Below are 16569 nucleotides of genomic sequence, written 5' to 3'. Positions count from 1 at the left end.
AATACCGGGTAGTACTCAATAGGGACACATGTCGCTTATGCTAGATTGCACCCTAGCTTGCATTCTCAACATCGGGCACAGAATATATCAGAAGATGGTATAGTTCATTCACTACTACAATTCAATAACCTAAAGCTCAGCCTCCGGCTCACTATCAGTGTCCCCAGTTCGACCAGCTAGTTCCTGTTGTGCCCGGCGACGAGCTTCCGCAGATAGGCCTGCAGGTGCTGCCGCTGCCGCTGCTCCAGTCTGACACCTTCAAGGGAATAAGATACATAGTGCGCGAGTAATCGATCACTTATCGGGCACGCTCATACATCTTCTTGCGGATCTTCGCAACAACGCCCGGATTGAGATTGCTCCATTCCTGAACATCCACAAGATGCTTTTCGTACTTGTCCTTCCAGTGCTTCTCCTCGAAAACTGCTGGGGTCCAGGTGCCATTACTATACTCATCAAGGCAGAACTCAATCTGCAAGACTCTGCATTAGCAACGATAATAACAAGTAAAAGGAACTCACTAATGTCATCAATAGTGCTAATAGTTCAAATGGAATAGGGCAAAACCGATCTTCGAAGATGACGCCGACATCCGTCTTGCTCCGAAACCATTCAGCCTGGATCACGTCCGTGATGATCTTATTCTGCGCGAATCCGATAATGTTCTCAACATCCTAAACAAGAAGTATATAGCGCTAAGTTATCCGCAAGACGAAAAGCTTCCAGACGCATACCTTATAGTGGAACCGATTCTCTTCCATTAAATGTGTATACAGTCCGACATTTCTCTGTATAGCGTGTGTCGTCTTGTCCCTGGAGAACCCGTGGGTGAGGCGGACAGCCTCATGAACCTTTGTCTTGATTGTTCCGCGTGCATGGGAGGTGCGCGTCTTGATCTATTGGTAGGAATGTAATTTTTTGTGTCAGCGAGCAGAGTGTGAAGGGACGGCGAGCAGCATGACATCAGTGGAAGCTTGCGAGTATATAGATGTGAATAAAATGCACTAAACCCAGTAAGCGATCTGTGAGTTCGTAATCTTCATCGGCATCCACGCAGACCTTTCGCCATGCTTCATGTGCCCACTTGACATGATCCGAGAGGTCACTGAAAGGGCCATTAGTGCACACACGCGATTGGAAGTCATTGATAGCGGTGAGAATCATCTTCTTGACATGGGGTTCATAGTCGCTGACCTTCGGATCACCCTCGGGGACACGATCATTGCGAAACCTGAGCTCCTTGCGTCCAGGGTGCTCGCGAACCTTGTCCGACTCAGAGGTACGTCGAGAACTGTATGAGGAATTTCCAGATGTATCAGAGGGACCTCGAGGCCCATTGGTTGAATGCTGAGGAGCGGCAGCCGGTCTGCTAGGTGGTCTGCTCGAGGGATGGTATCTTGTTGGAGATTGTGCACGGCGTCGAGTCAGGGAACGAGAACGTCCGATTGGGGAGCGCGAATGGCGGCTGATTGTCGGGTCAAAATGGCACCTAGCTGGGGAGTGTGAGCGGCATCTGTTCAGGGAGAGAACAGTACATCTGATTAGTGAACTTTGATGCCTTCGTGGTGAAGCAGAACGCCGCCCAAGTGACAAACTTGAACGCGAAAAGTGGTGCAAAGGGGATAACGTGGGAGGTCGGTTTTGGCGCCCTCTTGATGATGCCCCAAGCAACGAGGTGGCCAGGGGAGAGAGCGGCGAGGATGGATGCAAGTCACACGAGGAAAACCCCTCCGGAGACGCGCGTACAGAATGCACTTCAGTCAACGGCGTCGCATTGGTTATGGCATTGAGTATATCCAGGGCCTGCGAGGAGGGCGGGTGTGCATGTGAAGTATTCGCCGGCTTTGGATCGCCTTTTCGGCGACCTTTCGTGGGTGCTGGACGAGTGACATCCACTACACCCCGTGATTGGAACTGTGGTGGAACGAGTTACATCCGAAATATTGAAAATAATAAGTCCTGAGCCTACCGAGGACTTATAAGTGTTCGGTGGAGGACTCTGCGCCTCTTCACTCTCGTACTCTGGCTCACTGACGTGCTCCCGTTCATCAGTATTGTCATCGGCATGTCTAGCTGCGTTATTTGACACCGGGTTGAGACAGGAGAAGAAAAAATAGGGGTCAGTGTCTTTACCTTGCACCGTGATGCTCTTCTTCTTGAGCTTCGCATTTTCCTTCTCGAGGCGTGCCAGTTTCTTCATCAATGTATCTTGCTTCTCCTGGCCTGTCAGGAAGGGAAATCCCTGTACTTCAATTTTGCAAGCGAGAACTGAGGAATTTCACCTAGTTGTTTCTGCTTTTTCGTCAGCTTGCGTGTGTGCTTCCCTCACTCCACTCCGGGTTCTTCGTCGTCTTCCGAAGAGGCATATTCTTGAACATCGACATTCGCCCGCCCACTGGTATGCGAGCTACGAGGTGGCATGGCCCTGTAGTGAGGCGGAGGGCCTGCAGAAGCGACACCGGATGCAGGAGAGATGCACGAAAATCAACGCACGGGCAGGTGGTTGGATTTTGTTTAGGGTGGTCTCTTGCCAGACATGGTGATCGCGCGTGTCCTCCCAGTTAACCTAGAGTGCGAAGACTTCAATCTACTGCACCTACACAACTCACCTGGTCAGAAATGCCCATCTTTATTTGCCCATACTGTCATAGCTCGAAGCCTACCCGACAAGGTCTTCATTCCCATATCACCCAGACTCCACTTTGCCGGTGTGCATGCAATCGCAAAGCCGCAAACACTTTGCCTGTGACACCTCCACCAAACGATGAGGATTCTGCAGACAACGACATCAGGAGGGCGGCCGAGGATGTGACACTGCAACTGGACACTAACCGTACACTGAGTCCCCCACCGCTTTTTGATCCACTGCATGCTTCTGCCACTCTCACATCAGAGGCGGCGGCCTCGTCAGAGTTGCAAGAAGACCGCAATGCTAATGACAGTGAGTCTCCTCCCCACAGCAAGTTAGATAGCAGCTTCACATGTACTTTGTAGATCATGCTCAGCCATCAAGACGTGTGTGCATTGAGGAAGTGGAGGATGAGGACGCAGGAGGCATGCCGAAGAAGCCTTGGCTCGGTGAATACCCAGATGAAGCCGGAACAACGCACAGTACTGCAGAGACAGTATTTGAGAAGCTTCGCAAGCAAAAGACGTCGTCAGGAGAGAGTTCCTGGGCACCATTTGAATCTGAGGAGGAGTGGGCACTGGCTCGGTGGTTGATGACCAGCGGCCTCAGTCAGAAGGCCATTGACAAGTACCTACAATTAGAAATTGTGAGCCTGCTTTCGAACGTCGTTCCTTGATTTGCGCTAAGCATAGAACAGACGCGTGCACGCTCACGGCTGTCATTCAAAAATAAGTATGCATTCTTTCAAAAGATTGACATGCTTCCCCGTGGACCTAAATGGGAATGTGAACTGTTCGAGGCAGTGGGCGACGAGCTCGACAATGAAAACAAACCTTACACAGAGGTCCTAGAACTCTGGAGGCGTAATCCTGTGGAGTGTATTCAAGAGCTCATTGGCAATCCCACGTTTCAAGAACTTCTTCACTACACACCGGAGCAACTGTATGCAGATGAGGAGTATCAGAACCGAATCTACGGTAACATGTGGACCGGTGACTGGTGGTGGGAGACGCAGGTATGCCATCATGTCCATGCGGAGCTGGCTTCTGTGTTCATTTTGAGTAGCAGCGACTGCCTCCAGGTGCCAGTATTGCACCTGTCATCCTTGCATCGGACAAAACATCCCTGTCCCAATTCAGCGGTGACAAGTCAGCATGGCCAGTATATCTCAGCATTGGAAATATTGAAAAATCTATGCGCCGCAAGCCTTCCGAGCATGCAACAGTCCTTATCGGATATATCCCAGTTTCGAAATTGAAGTGCTTTTCGAAAGCTCGACGCAGCATCGAGGGTCACAGGCTCTTCCATGCGTGCATGACATCTCTGCTGCAACCACTGGTGAAAGCCGGTCAGGATGGCATTGACATGGTGTGCGCTGACGGATTCATTCGCTGAGTCTATCCAATTCTGGCTGCATACATTGTGGACCATCTGGAGCAGTGTCTTGTGTCGTGCTGCATGGAGAACCGGTGTCCTAAATGTTCAGTATCTGCAAATGGCAGAGGCAAGCCAGTGTATTCAGTCCTGAAAGAACAAGACAACGTGGCAAGTGTCCTGCGCAGGGCGTCAGAGGGCGAGACATCTGAGGAATTCACAAATCTAGGTCTAAAACCCATACTCCCATTTTGGTTGGACTTACTGCACTGCAATATATTCACCTGCATCACTCCCGACATCCTCCATCAGCTCCATAAAGGAGTTTTCAAAGACCATCTTGTATCATGGGCCACTAAGAGTGCCAAAGAGAACGGAGGTGCTCGAGAGTTAGACCTACGCTTCCAAGCAATGACGAAACACTCCGATCTTCGCTACTTCAAAGATGGGATCTCTGTGATATCTCAATGGACTGGGACTGAGTACAAGAACATGGAAAAGGTTTTTCTGGGAGTTATCGCAGGTGCAGCACCTCAGCCCAATGTCACTTGTGCAGTTCGTGCGATCCTTGATTTTATCTACTATGCTCACTTCGAGCTACACTCCGAAGAATCACTGAAAAAACTTGAGCATTCCTGGCTCGAGTTTCACCGCTACAAGCAGGTCTTTGTCAACGAGGGGATACGAGACGATTTCAACATACCAAAGGTTCACTCATCCGAGCACTATCCCTACTCCATCCGCTATCTCGGCACAGCAGACGGGTACAGCACAGAAGGGCCCGAGCGGCTTCACATTGATTTTGCGAAGGTCGCATATGCTGCCAGTAACCGAAAGGTGAACTATGTCAAGCAGATGACGGTGTGGCTTGAACGACAGGAAGCAGTTTACCGATTTGACTCCTACCTTGCATGGATTATGAAGAATAACCCCGATGCCGATGAGAAAGACGATGAGGAGGATATCGATGTCGATGATCTGATAGACGCGGAGACTTTGCGCACAGAGAATCAACCTCAACAGTCCACACAGCCGCTCAAGGAAGGTCAGTTTGCAAGAGGCTATGCTATCGCGAAGGAACCTGCATATCCTCGTATGACGGTGGCTTCATTGATGCACGATCTTCATGCTCCGGACTTCGTGAAATGCCTTGAAGAATTTTTGCAGAAGACTGGATCCGGTGGCTCCATACTATTGCCCATTCATAACAAGACGCGTGTTCCGGTATATTCCCAGATGAAGGTGCAGCTCCCTGTCGCACAACAGATCACATCGGAAGTGGTGGTCGACACAATTCACGCAAGCACTCCTCGACCCACAAAAGGAACTCGAACTGAAGTACCTGCTCAGCAGTCGACGGTGCTTGTCAAGGACTCTAGTGCACAGTCTGCCTCAGGTGGCCCGCTTCATGGTGCACTTTCATTCCCTGTGCAGTATTTATTATGGTTCTTGCTGACTGTGCATTCAGGATTGCATGTAGCACAAGTTCGTGCCATCTTCAAGCTTCCAGATGTGCTCGCTGTTGAGCATTCAGACGCCGCTACTGTACTGCTTGCATACATTGAATGGTTCACGCCATTTCATGTGGTTGACGCGGACACTGGGATGCACGTTGTGACATGGTCAACACGGCAACGCCGCCAGTTCGCATCTATCGTGTGGGTGACTGATATTGTGCGTAGCTGTCAACTAATACCACTCTGGGGGAAAAAAATCGATCCGGCATTGCGATCACATACTGTTCTTGATGTCTGTGACAGATTTTATGTCAATCCGTACTTACGCCACCATGACTTTGTACTCTTTCGCTATCTTGTGGATCGAGCTAAAGATGATTAGACCTAATTGTGCCATGACAGAGAGTGAGCCTAAATGATATTGACATTATTTTACGGAGGCGTATGAGTGATCTACACAGCATTACAGAGACTACATCAGTCGCGCACCTGGCTACACGTCCTACAGAACCTTACACAATGGTCACCATGGCTACCTCACTCAGGGCTTTTTCCTGATGTGCGGATCAAGGAGATAACGATTCAGAGGATGCTCCGCTGTCATACTCAATTGCCAAGCAGCCCGGATTTGGGCAAAAGACAGTCCGAACATTGATTAAAGATTTTGGATGCACTGATTTCTTGCATAACCTTGAGGATTTCCTCCGAAAATCCACACGCAACCACCAAGTTCCAATTGCCGCTCAAGGGATGCATGACAGGACATGGTTTGCGGTCTACAAGTGGATGCAAGTCAGCCTTCCAACAGCACAGCAAGTCTCACATACCCCGAAAAAGGACACTATCCGTGCAACACCAGCAGTTCCAGCGAGGGCATTGCAGAAAGAAGTCCCAGCTCATTTTGACACCGTTATTGCGCGCGAATTTCCCGGAGATCCATTTGACTCCAACAAGAACAAGACTCCCCTGGAAGGTGAATTCAGTACATGCTTGTCATGAGAATGATTCTGACATACCATCCAGATTTGCGTGTTGCACACATTCGTGCAATTTTCAGACTTCCGGAAGAGTATGGTACACAATTCAAGCATCCCTTGGCCTACGTAGAATGGTTCACACCCTTTCACTCACCGGTTCCAGATATTGGGATGTACAAGATTGCGTATTCACGTTGAAACAATCAACGCTGGACATCAATTATACCGGTGACACAAATTGTTCGCAGTTGTCATCTGATACCGCAGTGGGGGAGAAAGATGATATATTCTTGGACATCCGCTGAGGTTCTCGAGCAAGCAAATTTCTTCTATGTAAACCCATACCTGCGTCATGAAGATTTTCTCCTGTTCCGTTACTTACATGATTCAAATACATAAGATTGCTGGTGAGACTGAAAGGGGATCGTGCCTCGAGTAGCATGGAAATGAACTTCTCCACTTCTGATGTCAGTGGGGGAGGTCAATCACATGTCTTCTATCATTTGACTGCCCATGCAATATAAGGACACGTCATACAGCCCCTCCGACACTACCTAGTACTATAGTGAAGCACACCACTACTACCTAGAACTCTGGAGGACTATCTTGCAGCTACCGGAAACTACCGAGCCTAGGGCGACTAGAGAGACGAGAGGTGGTGCTACCTAGGATTGCGTTTTTCCTGATGTCTACAGGATGCGGGTGCCTTGGGACGTGTTCCTGTGTGGAGGAGTGCAGGCTTGCATAACATGCTCTTGTCTCGCAGCATTTGGGTCTATTCACTTGTGCCTCGTGTTCGGCGATTTCGTGGAATGTGGATCGTATCCGGCAGCGGAAGCTCTGGCGCTTTTCCGTACTGCAGCATATGAGACTGATAATTCATTACATCTTATGAACTCTGGCTGCGGAATCGTCGCAGGACTGTGCAACTAACCTGAAAGAATTCCGCAGAATGCGCAATCGAGTCGGGCATCTATTACAAAAGGAACGACTGTCTTCCTCCAGGTAACTAGAGGCTGTATCTATGAGCCTAAGTCGGGCACACTGGTGATAACGGCAGTGGCTGATGATGCAAATGTCAGGTTGTAGAGGTGCAGTTAAACTTCCTTTTTTCTTATTGTTCTCTGCGTGAAAGTACCTGTACGCTCCATGTCGGAAGAATATTCATTTCGTCTTAGACGAAGATGTTCTCCTCGTCATCAACTTCCTACATATGTACATGTTCTCACGTCATTTCTTCACGACTTCAGCAGTTCGGCTGGCCCTTTCGCACCGTTCTCCCATTCCATGTGTCTCGGCCTCGAGGTGCTGCCATATATCATCTCGTCCTGCAGACGCTCTCCGACAGGGTGGGGATATGCCGGCTCTGTTGCATGCTGAACAATGCTCTGCAGAAGTGTCTCCAGGCTAACTTGCTCTTCGAGAAACGGGAAGGTCTTGGCGTTCATGCCAGATGCATAAATGCGTAGACAGGAATCCTCTTCGTCCGGGTCGGCATATCCAAGGCTGTTAAGGCGAGGTGACTGTTTAGCAGAGAATGTGGACCGGACCTCCGTCTTCACAACTCCCATATCGAGAGTTACAGCGATACACGGAAGGCCGGTAACACAGTTGATAGAGACGTGCTTGGCCTGGATGGCGTTGACGTCGGTGGGGCTCGCGGTCGCTCCAGCTTTGTCCGATATCATCATGAGCGACATGCTGTCCTGCAAACTACGGCCCGCGTTGTGGAAATAAATTGGTATCACCTTGTCAATGAGTGGTTGACCGTGACAGCACTGGATCGCGGCTGTGCGTGCCCAGTGGCGCAGCAGCCACTGCTTGGCGCTGTTGGCATTACTTAGCCACGTCACCAAGTAGAAGGACAGGACATACCACCAGTCGCTGCGATATTCGTCACAAATGTTCTCCTCCATCGAGATCCAGTGAGAGAAATTGACGTAGGCATTTTGGAACGCGTTCTTCGCCGCCTCTGCTTGCTGCTTGTTGTCGGGCCAAACTGTGTTGCCAAAACATTTCTCGAGGTATTTGGTGAGAGGAACCTTTTGGCAGTACAGCAGGTACGGGCTCTGAGTACGATCGGGGACCGTGGGCGTGTACAACTGGCGGACCAAAGAATCCTTGCCAAGGATCCAGACAATACGACTAACCAACTGTCCGCTCTTTCCAAGCTCGATCAGTCCATCCTGGATCTTCCTCTCCATGCATTTGAGTGCATCGACGATGTAATCTGGTTCATTATGCAAGAGCCATCCCGCAACGTGTGACAGGATCGGCTCAGATGGATAACTTGTGAATCTCCACATCCGATCCTCGGTTATTGCGTCACATACGCGTAGATGGCTGGCCACACCTGTCTCAAGAAATTCGGCAGCCTCCGGATGCCCAAAACAAATATCCAAACTGAACCGTTGGCCAAGGACAGCGAGTACTTGGTTGGAATCGTGGACGTTGAATGTACGACCGTTGCACAATTTCTCCTTAGCCAGCATCACGGTATCTCTGAGACGATTTGAATGCCATCTAGACTAATCGTGTTAGTTCAATCACACTGCGAATCCTTGAAGACTAACAACGGGCGTCCATAGCGAATGAGGTGTTCAGCTTTTGACACGTCATCCGCATAAGTGATATCGGCGAGAGGAATGGCATGTTGATCCCAGCCCGTCAAAGTGTAGGGAGGAAACAGCCGTGATCCAGCTGTGACTGCGCGCTGAGAGTTATCTGTGAAATGGGGAGTCAGTACAGTGATGGGCAAAGCAACTTCATCGCTAAGATACGCACGAATCTGAGATCGAACAGAGAAGTCGGCAATCCTCGAGGAGGTTGAGGCGAAGACGACCCAAACAGAACCCAGATAACCTCGAATGCACGAATATGCACTAATCACTCTACACAGTAAGTGAGATGGACGAAACCTATCGTTAACCATAGTGCTCAAGCGATGTGCTTCGTCGATCGCGATTACCAGCTTCGGATCATCTGTAGTTCCCATAAGGTCATCAAGCGTGTAGATGAGATTCGAATACGAGTTTCGCATATTCTGTTCGTAGTCTAGAAATTCCTCTTCGTAGTTCTCTGCGGTCAGTGGTTTGGGACTCATTTCGGAAAAAAACACTGGGTCCATCTTCTGCAGTAACTCCTCGATGCAAGCGCGCGCGGATTTCGGATTCGTTATCTGTTGAAATCAGCAACTGATGGCCAACCGCTTCATACATAGAAACGAACCTTCCAATAAGTCTCTTGAACGTCCTGGAAAAATTGTACTCGTCTGTTTCCAACAAGTGTGCCGTCCATCTCATTCCGCCAGAGCTCGATTGCCCGCGAAATGCGGCATCCAGTAAGGTCGAACAATTCTCGCAAGCGCGTGCCGAGATGTAGGAAGATGGCAGTGAAGAAAATGCAGCAACGCTGCGTATAGCTTTCTTCTGTCAACCTGCCCAGATCCTCAGCTAAGATGCGTGCCGGAATATCATCCCGCGGCGGCCAATTGTGCTTGTCTGCCTTGTCACGGATATTCATATAAAGGACCATAACACCTTTGGAACCCAACTGAATATTGTTAGTAATGAGCCGCTTTCGTGGAGCCCAGCGTGGACATGGTCTACGACGGGCATTGTTGCAACCTGCCGGCTTGGGGGAAATAAACCAAATGCGATAATCAACTTACCTCAATCATCGTCCTGGACTTTCCACTCCCGGAACTTTGAACAATGGAACAAAATTTTCCATAGTGTCCTCCTTCGCGGTGAAATTTTCGGTTATTTTCTCTCAGATACTCATACAGTCCATCCACAGCAGCACCGACATATGGAGTCTTGAAGGGGTTAATCAGGTAGTCGAGTGCAGCTAGGAAGTGATGAAGCCATGGTAACTTCACGAATAGTGGATAGCATACCTGGGGTGGGTGGTTTTGGCTGAACAATCCGCAGAAAAGCTGATTGAGGTTTCAGAAATGTACGAATCTGATGTGGTGCCACTTACCGCTTGCGAATCTATTAAAATCACCCGAGAGGCATGCTTCCTTCAGCATCTCCACCAATTGTGGTTGGTTCTGGCATAGCTCTTCGGCATTGGATACATTCAGGTACTCCTGGGGTAGCTGGGGGTCACCTTTAACGAGCATCATAATAACGTAGTCCGCAGGCATTCTGGAGGCATCCTCCAGGGTCCCAAACTCCTTCTGGAGGAACGCAACCATGCGATCGAGGATGTTGCTTCTTTCTTTGGCCGCCATCCTAGGGGCTTGTCTTCAAAGCAACACGCGAAGAAAATGCTGTCGGAGAAGTGCTGCTAGTAGTTGCTGAGAACTAATTCCAATACGCCGGGCCACCGAGGAAACGAGTGTGACGGCATGTCACCCTCCCCGTGACGTGACCAAGTAAGAGTACGTACGCTGCAAGACGCTGCACTGTGCTTGAATTTCACCCGGACACCACTACTATCTACGTTCTGCTATCTTCTCAAAATGTCTGGCGATAACGGCGAGGGACAACACCACCACCCGCGACAGCCTTGGTCGCTGCCCTCAAACACGGGTCCCAGGGTCGGCCGCGTCGGCGCCTGGAGCACGTCTTCGTCCTCCACGAGGTGAGTCCAGCTCATCGCGCCTGAGTGATGGCGAATCTAACATGGCTTCGTTAGTAGGAACAGCTCTGACGGGCGGAGGATCGCCACTCTGCGCGATATGGGTGGGAGCGCGTCGTCTGGCGGGGGACATGCCCATGGCGGAGGCGATGATGATGACGAGGAGGACGAGAATGGCGAGGACCAAGGGGAAAGCTGGTTTGCTGGAGGAGAGAGGAGGTATGTTTCTGTATCCTCATGCATTTTTGTCCATCGGTTCTGTCCCGCCGAGTGTGGCGCGTGCGTTCGGGTTCATTTGCAGATACTTGCTTCCCCTCATTGGTGTGTATATGCTGATGAATGCGTTTTTGCAGTGGGATTTCAGTGCAAAATCCGGGTAGACCCGGCGCCGTGCCAGGAGGAGATATCGTCCGAGACCTCTTACGCCGCGCGGCCGAGTATGTATATCTCCTGATTCCGCGATTTCCGCTCATGAAGCCACCGCAGAGCTGGTCCTCCACCCGAGGTCGAAAGTGGACCACATGTGCACAGCTCGGTGTTCACTGGCGGTGGCCACACTCTGGGCAGCGATGAAGTCGAGAGCGTCTATGTGCCCGATCCGAACGCCCCAGGTGCGCTCTTTGCTCCTGAGACCACTTTGCCCACTCATCGCTCGACACAGAACCAGAAGAAGAGACTGCGATTCGCCACCTCACATTCTGGCGCGAGGGCTTTAGTATCGAGGATGGCGACTTGATGCGCTATGACGACCCGGGGCATGCGCAGGTTCTCGCCGAAATTAACTCGGGGTACGTCATTTCTTTCTGTAGTTCTCACCATGGCTCTCAACTGGCGTCGTTCGCCGTAGCCGCGCTCCGCCTCACGTCTTGAATGTCCTTCCCGGCCAGCCTGTGGAGCTACGCGTGGTGAAGCGCCTGCAGGACGACTTTGTGCCTTCGGCGAAAGTGCAGGCGCGAACCTTCTCTGGGCATGGCCACCGTCTCGGCTCTCCCGTCCCCTCTTTCGCGCCTGCCCCTGCAGCGAGCGGAAGCAGCAGCGGTGGAGGAGCTATGCCAGGCTCGTTTCCTCTTAGCACGAGCAGGAGTCCCGCCCCTCCCGCTGCTGAGCGCTCGAGCATCAACACGCGGTTTGAGGTCAATCAAACACTGCCGACGACCAGCGTGCAGATCAGGCTCGCGGATGGGACGAGGTACGTGTCGGATTTACCCTTTGTCATTTGGCTCCTTATTTGAGCTAATGCGGGCGCGAAGGATGGTCTGCCGAATGAATCTCTCACACACGGTGGGGGACATCCGTAACTTCATCAACGCGTAAGTGCTTGTTTATCCGCTATTCACGATTTTGTGCTTAAGGCGAGGTCACTGCCGCAGCTCCCGTCCCGAGAATAACACGCGTCCGTATACGATTCAAACGACATTCCCGACCCGTATTCTGGAGGACGACGCACAGACGGTCGAGGCTGCAGGGCTAGTCAACAGCGTTGTCGTGCAGCGGTGGGTATAGTTGGAAATTGGGGAGGAGCACTCAATATTCAGTGGTGGCTCCGTCAGAAATGTCTTGTAGAAACTGTAGAGCAAATGTTTTGGGTGCCTTTGATGTGTAGGACTACGGTGAATTGGAGAGGTTTGACAAAGACCTATTCGCAGTGATTTTGCTCCAGCTACTAAGAAGAATATTTCCCACTTGTTTGGTACGGCAGTGTCGTGAGATAACCTGCAGGAGATACGGTTCGAATATTAAGTGAAAAGGAGCAAGGTAGGTTTGAGGAGGTTGTGACGCGCCTCAACGCGCCTGTGGCGCGCGTTTACATCAATTTGCGCCAGTCGCGTCGAAGCACCTTCACTGAGCGCTCTTTCTTCCACGACGACCACCATGGCTCGAGCGACTACCCGTTCTCAGAAACAACCCTCACAATCTCAACGACAGCCCCCCCAGTCCCAACCACGCCAGACGAGGGGCAGCCAGTCTCAGCGCCGGCGTGGGCGTGACGAAGAGGAAGAGGAGGAAGAGGAGGAAGAACAAGAGGCGCAGGATGAGGATATCGAGATGGACGGGGTGGGAAATGTGAAGAAAGTGAGTTCTCAATGCTTCGACATGTGGATTTTCTTGGAAAGATGATAGCTGGCCTTTTGCGAGGCTTGGACGCCCTCGTGTTGGTAAGTATGTCGCGGCGAACTTTCTTACTCGTGGAATGCGAAATTCTCGAATGTCCTGATGATCAGACCGTTGGTCAGCGAGGCGGAGTGCGTGGTTGTTTCGAGCTTTTTGGGATGCCCGAACGCGTCGGGAACATTCTTGCTCGATGTCATCCATCTTTTCGCCGAAGACACTAAATTCCGGTTGTTTTTTATATGAAGGATTAATATTTTTAATGTTGTTTCGACACCGACCCAGCTCTGAAATTTGGCGTACAAATCTGATGCTCATGTCGTGCAGGATCTAGACAGGAAAGCTAATGACCTCGTCCGCCTAGCGCTGTTCACGGAGGCTCGGCGTGTCCCCCTACGCAGAGAAGAGATCTCTAAGAAAGGTATTCCCTAGTTCTCGTGTAACTTCTAGCGGACTCAAACGGGCGCACACCAGCAGTGCTAGGCTCGAGCACGCGTGCCTTCAATACTGTCATGGAGCGCGCTCAGGACATCCTGCACAAGGTGTTCGGCATGGAGCTCGTCGAGCTCCAGGCGCGCCCGGAGCCGGACAAGGACGCGAACGACAAAGATGCGGAGCTGCTCAAGGGCACCGGCGTCAAGAAACGCGGTGCGCTCCTCCTTCCTCTCCTTATGTATGTCGTTGTTGCTCATACATTCCACAGCTGCGCCGACGGGAACGAAGACGTACATCCTGCGCTCCGTACTTGCACCGTCAATTATTGAGCGTGCGTGTGCTCCGAACGCGGAGATTCGCGCAGCAGAACAGGCCGACCGCGCAGATGCAGTCGCAGAGGACGAGAACGACGACGACGACGATAACCGCGTTGGAAAACGCTCCACCGGCAGCATCTTCGCATGGCACGCGGCCGACCAGCTTGGTTCCGTCGGCATGCTCTACGTGATCCTGGCGCTAATCCTCGTCGAGGGAAAGGTCATCAGTGACAGTGAGTCTAGTCTCTCGTACCTACGTTTCATTCCCCGACTGACCAACCACGGTCTCCTTCATCCCGCAGACGACCTCCGGGGGATCCTGAAGCGTCTCCGGCTGTCCGGCTCCGCGCACGTCCCTCTGAGCAGCCAATCAACGCACCAGGCGCTTACCGTCGACGCGTATCTGACGCAGCTCGCACGCCAGGGGTATCTCGACCGGAACCGCGTGGGCGAGCAGAAAGGCCAGAAGCGTGGGCGCGTGCCTGCCGCGACGCAGGCGACACAGGGCGAAGATGGCGCGAATAACTGGGAGTGGCGCTGGGGTGCCCGCGCGCGCGCCGAGGTCGGCGAGAAGGCAATTGCGCGGTTCGTTGCGGAGTTCATGGTCGCAAAGACAGGCGGGGACGAGACGGATGGCGAGGGCGAGGGCGAGGAGGGCAGAGCGAGGGCTGATGTGGGAGAGAAGAAGAGGTTCGAAATCATCTTGAGGGGCATCGAGAGAGCGGCGGGCACAGCACTGGCGGATGTCAGGTCGTAGAGGTGTGTAGACAAATCTCCTTTTGTTTATTGTTGTGCGTGAATGTACCTGTACGTTTATTGGCCTGGGTGCCCACATGAATGTCCATTTCGTTGTATGTCCTGCTTGTCATATTTCGACCAAGACTATTTACGGTACTACTCAGCTTCCTACATGAATATGTCTCCATACATCGTGCCTTCGCGACTTCAGCAGTTTGTCCGGCAGCATTGCATCGTTCTCCCATTCCATGTATCTCGGCATGGAGGTGCTGCTGTACTTCATCTGGTCCTGCAGACACTCTCCAACAGGATGGGCATATTCCAGCATTACTGCGCGCTGAAAGTCCTGCGCAGAAGTTTCTCTAAGCCATCTCGAGGAATGGGAAGGTCTTCGCACGCGTAGACCTAGAGATTGTTCACCGGATCCTCTTCCCAGTTCCCCAGGTCTTGCATGTTGGCTGTCAAGGCGGGGTAATCTCTACTAGGGAGCATGGACCTTCTCCGTAACTAGCTAACCCATATCGAGAGCGACAGCGATACACGGAAGGTCAGTGCCACAGTTGATGAGTCCTACATGCGCCGATCACGTGCGGAGCGCGTCGCGAAGTCACGCTTCTTCCGAATTCCGATGCAGACTTGTGCCCCGCTCGCCCTAATAATATTCTACACTAACTCGGGTGGACATTTCTATCTAGCTTCTGATCATAATCGCAGTACCTGAAAGTTACTTTTATGATATCCGAGTCGGACCAATTCGACAGACTTGCCGCATCACCAACATCCAGCTTCAAGCCTTTGTACGCCTTTGTCTTCCCGGGACCAACAAATATCTCATTAATTTATGTATTGCGAAGTAGCAGTGATGCCTTCAATCTCAGCACCGCCACGCACCCCTCTTCGCCGAATATCCCAAGGCTCTCTCTACCGCCTATCGCGGTCCGGCGCGTACCCAGACGCTCCCCACGGTCTCGGGTTTCTTGAACCTGCACTATCCGAGCTGGTCGACGAGGCAGAGGCTCTAAATGCCAATGTGCAAGGGCTGAAGTCATTGAGCGACTCACTTGGGACGTTTAATGAGAGTTTTGCAAGCTGGCTCTATGTCATGAACATGAATGCGCTCACAACCGACTGGCCTCAGGTGCGGTGTCACTTTTTTTTCTTTTACCTGTGGTGGCAAGCATATACTGTCCTTTTTAGGCCCCTACCGCCGCGTCATATGCTCTTGCTGCACGCAGAGCGGGTACGTCTACGCGCCCTCTTGTTTGCCCGATTTCACCCATTTCGCGTAGAGGAAGACGCCGCGGCGGCCATGGCTACACTTCACGCTGCACAAGCGGCGGCAGCCAGGCCGCCTTCTCCAGAGCTATCTACCGCAGACAAGACGACTTTTAACGCCGACACCACTGAGGCCGGCAACGAGACGACCCTAGCTACTGGGAATGCTACGACCGTATCGTCAGGCTCTGGGACAAAAGTACTGGTGAAAAAGAAGGGCAAGCCGAAACTTACTTCGAAGGAGAAGAAGGAGCGCGGGCTCGTCATAGACCGAATTGTGACAGTGCTACCCCTCGAGTTCCGTGGAAGTGATCCGAATCTGCGCAGACACATTGAGACGGTGATTGAAGTATTCTTGGACAGTCCAAGTCGAGGCATGGGCAGTGCGTGCTGATGTTCTCTGTTGCTACTGCTGAAATTCACGGGCATCGCTCGCAGTTCTGGAGTTCGTAAAACCGCCTGATTTGGCGCAAGCCCGAGCGAACAAGTGTCTTATCGCTCTTGTTAACAGAAAGGTTGTACGGAAAGACAATAGCTCTGTGAGAGCCTCCAAAATTACTCCGGGTACGAATTTACTAACAAATCTTCAGGGTGCTGTTCTGTACCACTGGATCGGACTCCCATAGTGCAGACTTACTGTGTACTCTCTACCACCGATGTAGAACACCTGT

The 16569-nt window shown here is 51.7% G+C and overlaps 8 protein-coding genes across 8 annotated transcripts; 6 read left to right on the top strand and 2 right to left on the bottom strand.

Moving 5' to 3' along the window:
- Positions 1 to 176: 176 nt before the first annotated feature.
- On the bottom strand, positions 177 to 761 carry SCP_1403060 (hypothetical protein; the record flags this gene model as incomplete). Its single annotated transcript, XM_027764010.1, has 4 exons — positions 177 to 249; positions 318 to 472; positions 522 to 674; positions 735 to 761. The coding sequence occupies 4 exons, from the start codon at positions 759 to 761 to the stop codon at positions 177 to 179; spliced, it is 408 nt and encodes a 135-aa protein (XP_027619811.1).
- A 1858-nt stretch (positions 762 to 2619) lies between these two features.
- Positions 2620 to 4024, top strand: SCP_1403050 (hypothetical protein; the record flags this gene model as incomplete). Its single annotated transcript, XM_027764009.1, has 4 exons — positions 2620 to 2941; positions 2995 to 3275; positions 3327 to 3644; positions 3695 to 4024. 4 exons carry the CDS (start codon positions 2620 to 2622, stop codon positions 4022 to 4024), a joined length of 1251 nt encoding a protein of 416 aa, XP_027619810.1.
- A 390-nt stretch (positions 4025 to 4414) lies between these two features.
- SCP_1403040 (hypothetical protein) lies at positions 4415 to 5848 on the top strand (the record flags this gene model as incomplete). The annotated part of the gene is made up of 3 exons (XM_027764008.1): positions 4415 to 5414; positions 5472 to 5677; positions 5843 to 5848. 3 exons carry the CDS (start codon positions 4415 to 4417, stop codon positions 5846 to 5848), a joined length of 1212 nt encoding a protein of 403 aa, XP_027619809.1.
- Positions 5849 to 6210: 362 nt separating this feature from the next.
- Positions 6211 to 6635, top strand: SCP_1403030 (hypothetical protein; the record flags this gene model as incomplete). The annotated part of the gene is made up of 2 exons (XM_027764007.1): positions 6211 to 6433; positions 6484 to 6635. The coding sequence occupies 2 exons, from the start codon at positions 6211 to 6213 to the stop codon at positions 6633 to 6635; spliced, it is 375 nt and encodes a 124-aa protein (XP_027619808.1).
- Positions 6636 to 7675: 1040 nt separating this feature from the next.
- On the bottom strand, positions 7676 to 10674 carry SCP_1403020 (hypothetical protein; the record flags this gene model as incomplete). Its single annotated transcript, XM_027764006.1, has 8 exons — positions 7676 to 8264; positions 8313 to 8960; positions 9011 to 9161; positions 9222 to 9615; positions 9666 to 9989; positions 10108 to 10286; positions 10336 to 10374; positions 10422 to 10674. 8 exons carry the CDS (start codon positions 10672 to 10674, stop codon positions 7676 to 7678), a joined length of 2577 nt encoding a protein of 858 aa, XP_027619807.1.
- Positions 10675 to 10905: 231 nt separating this feature from the next.
- Positions 10906 to 12527, top strand: SCP_1403010 (UBX domain-containing protein; the record flags this gene model as incomplete). Its single annotated transcript, XM_027764005.1, has 8 exons — positions 10906 to 11027; positions 11082 to 11243; positions 11378 to 11461; positions 11511 to 11635; positions 11686 to 11812; positions 11872 to 12213; positions 12275 to 12334; positions 12395 to 12527. The coding sequence occupies 8 exons, from the start codon at positions 10906 to 10908 to the stop codon at positions 12525 to 12527; spliced, it is 1155 nt and encodes a 384-aa protein (XP_027619806.1).
- A 369-nt stretch (positions 12528 to 12896) lies between these two features.
- Positions 12897 to 14642, top strand: SCP_1403000 (Melanoma-associated antigen G1; the record flags this gene model as incomplete). Its single annotated transcript, XM_027764004.1, has 5 exons — positions 12897 to 13097; positions 13461 to 13554; positions 13608 to 13781; positions 13837 to 14118; positions 14188 to 14642. The coding sequence occupies 5 exons, from the start codon at positions 12897 to 12899 to the stop codon at positions 14640 to 14642; spliced, it is 1206 nt and encodes a 401-aa protein (XP_027619805.1).
- Positions 14643 to 15485: 843 nt separating this feature from the next.
- On the top strand, positions 15486 to 16524 carry SCP_1402990 (hypothetical protein; the record flags this gene model as incomplete). The annotated part of the gene is made up of 5 exons (XM_027764003.1): positions 15486 to 15761; positions 15821 to 15863; positions 15913 to 16281; positions 16337 to 16437; positions 16489 to 16524. 5 exons carry the CDS (start codon positions 15486 to 15488, stop codon positions 16522 to 16524), a joined length of 825 nt encoding a protein of 274 aa, XP_027619804.1.
- Between the last annotated feature and the right edge of the window lie 45 nt (positions 16525 to 16569).

Source organism: Sparassis crispa (genome assembly GCF_003851025.1).
Source record: "Sparassis crispa DNA, contig_000013F, whole genome shotgun sequence".
Taxonomy (NCBI): domain Eukaryota; kingdom Fungi; phylum Basidiomycota; class Agaricomycetes; order Polyporales; family Sparassidaceae; genus Sparassis; species Sparassis crispa.
Note: the sequence above shows the minus strand (reverse complement) of the source record. Positions and strands in the feature narration are given on the sequence as shown.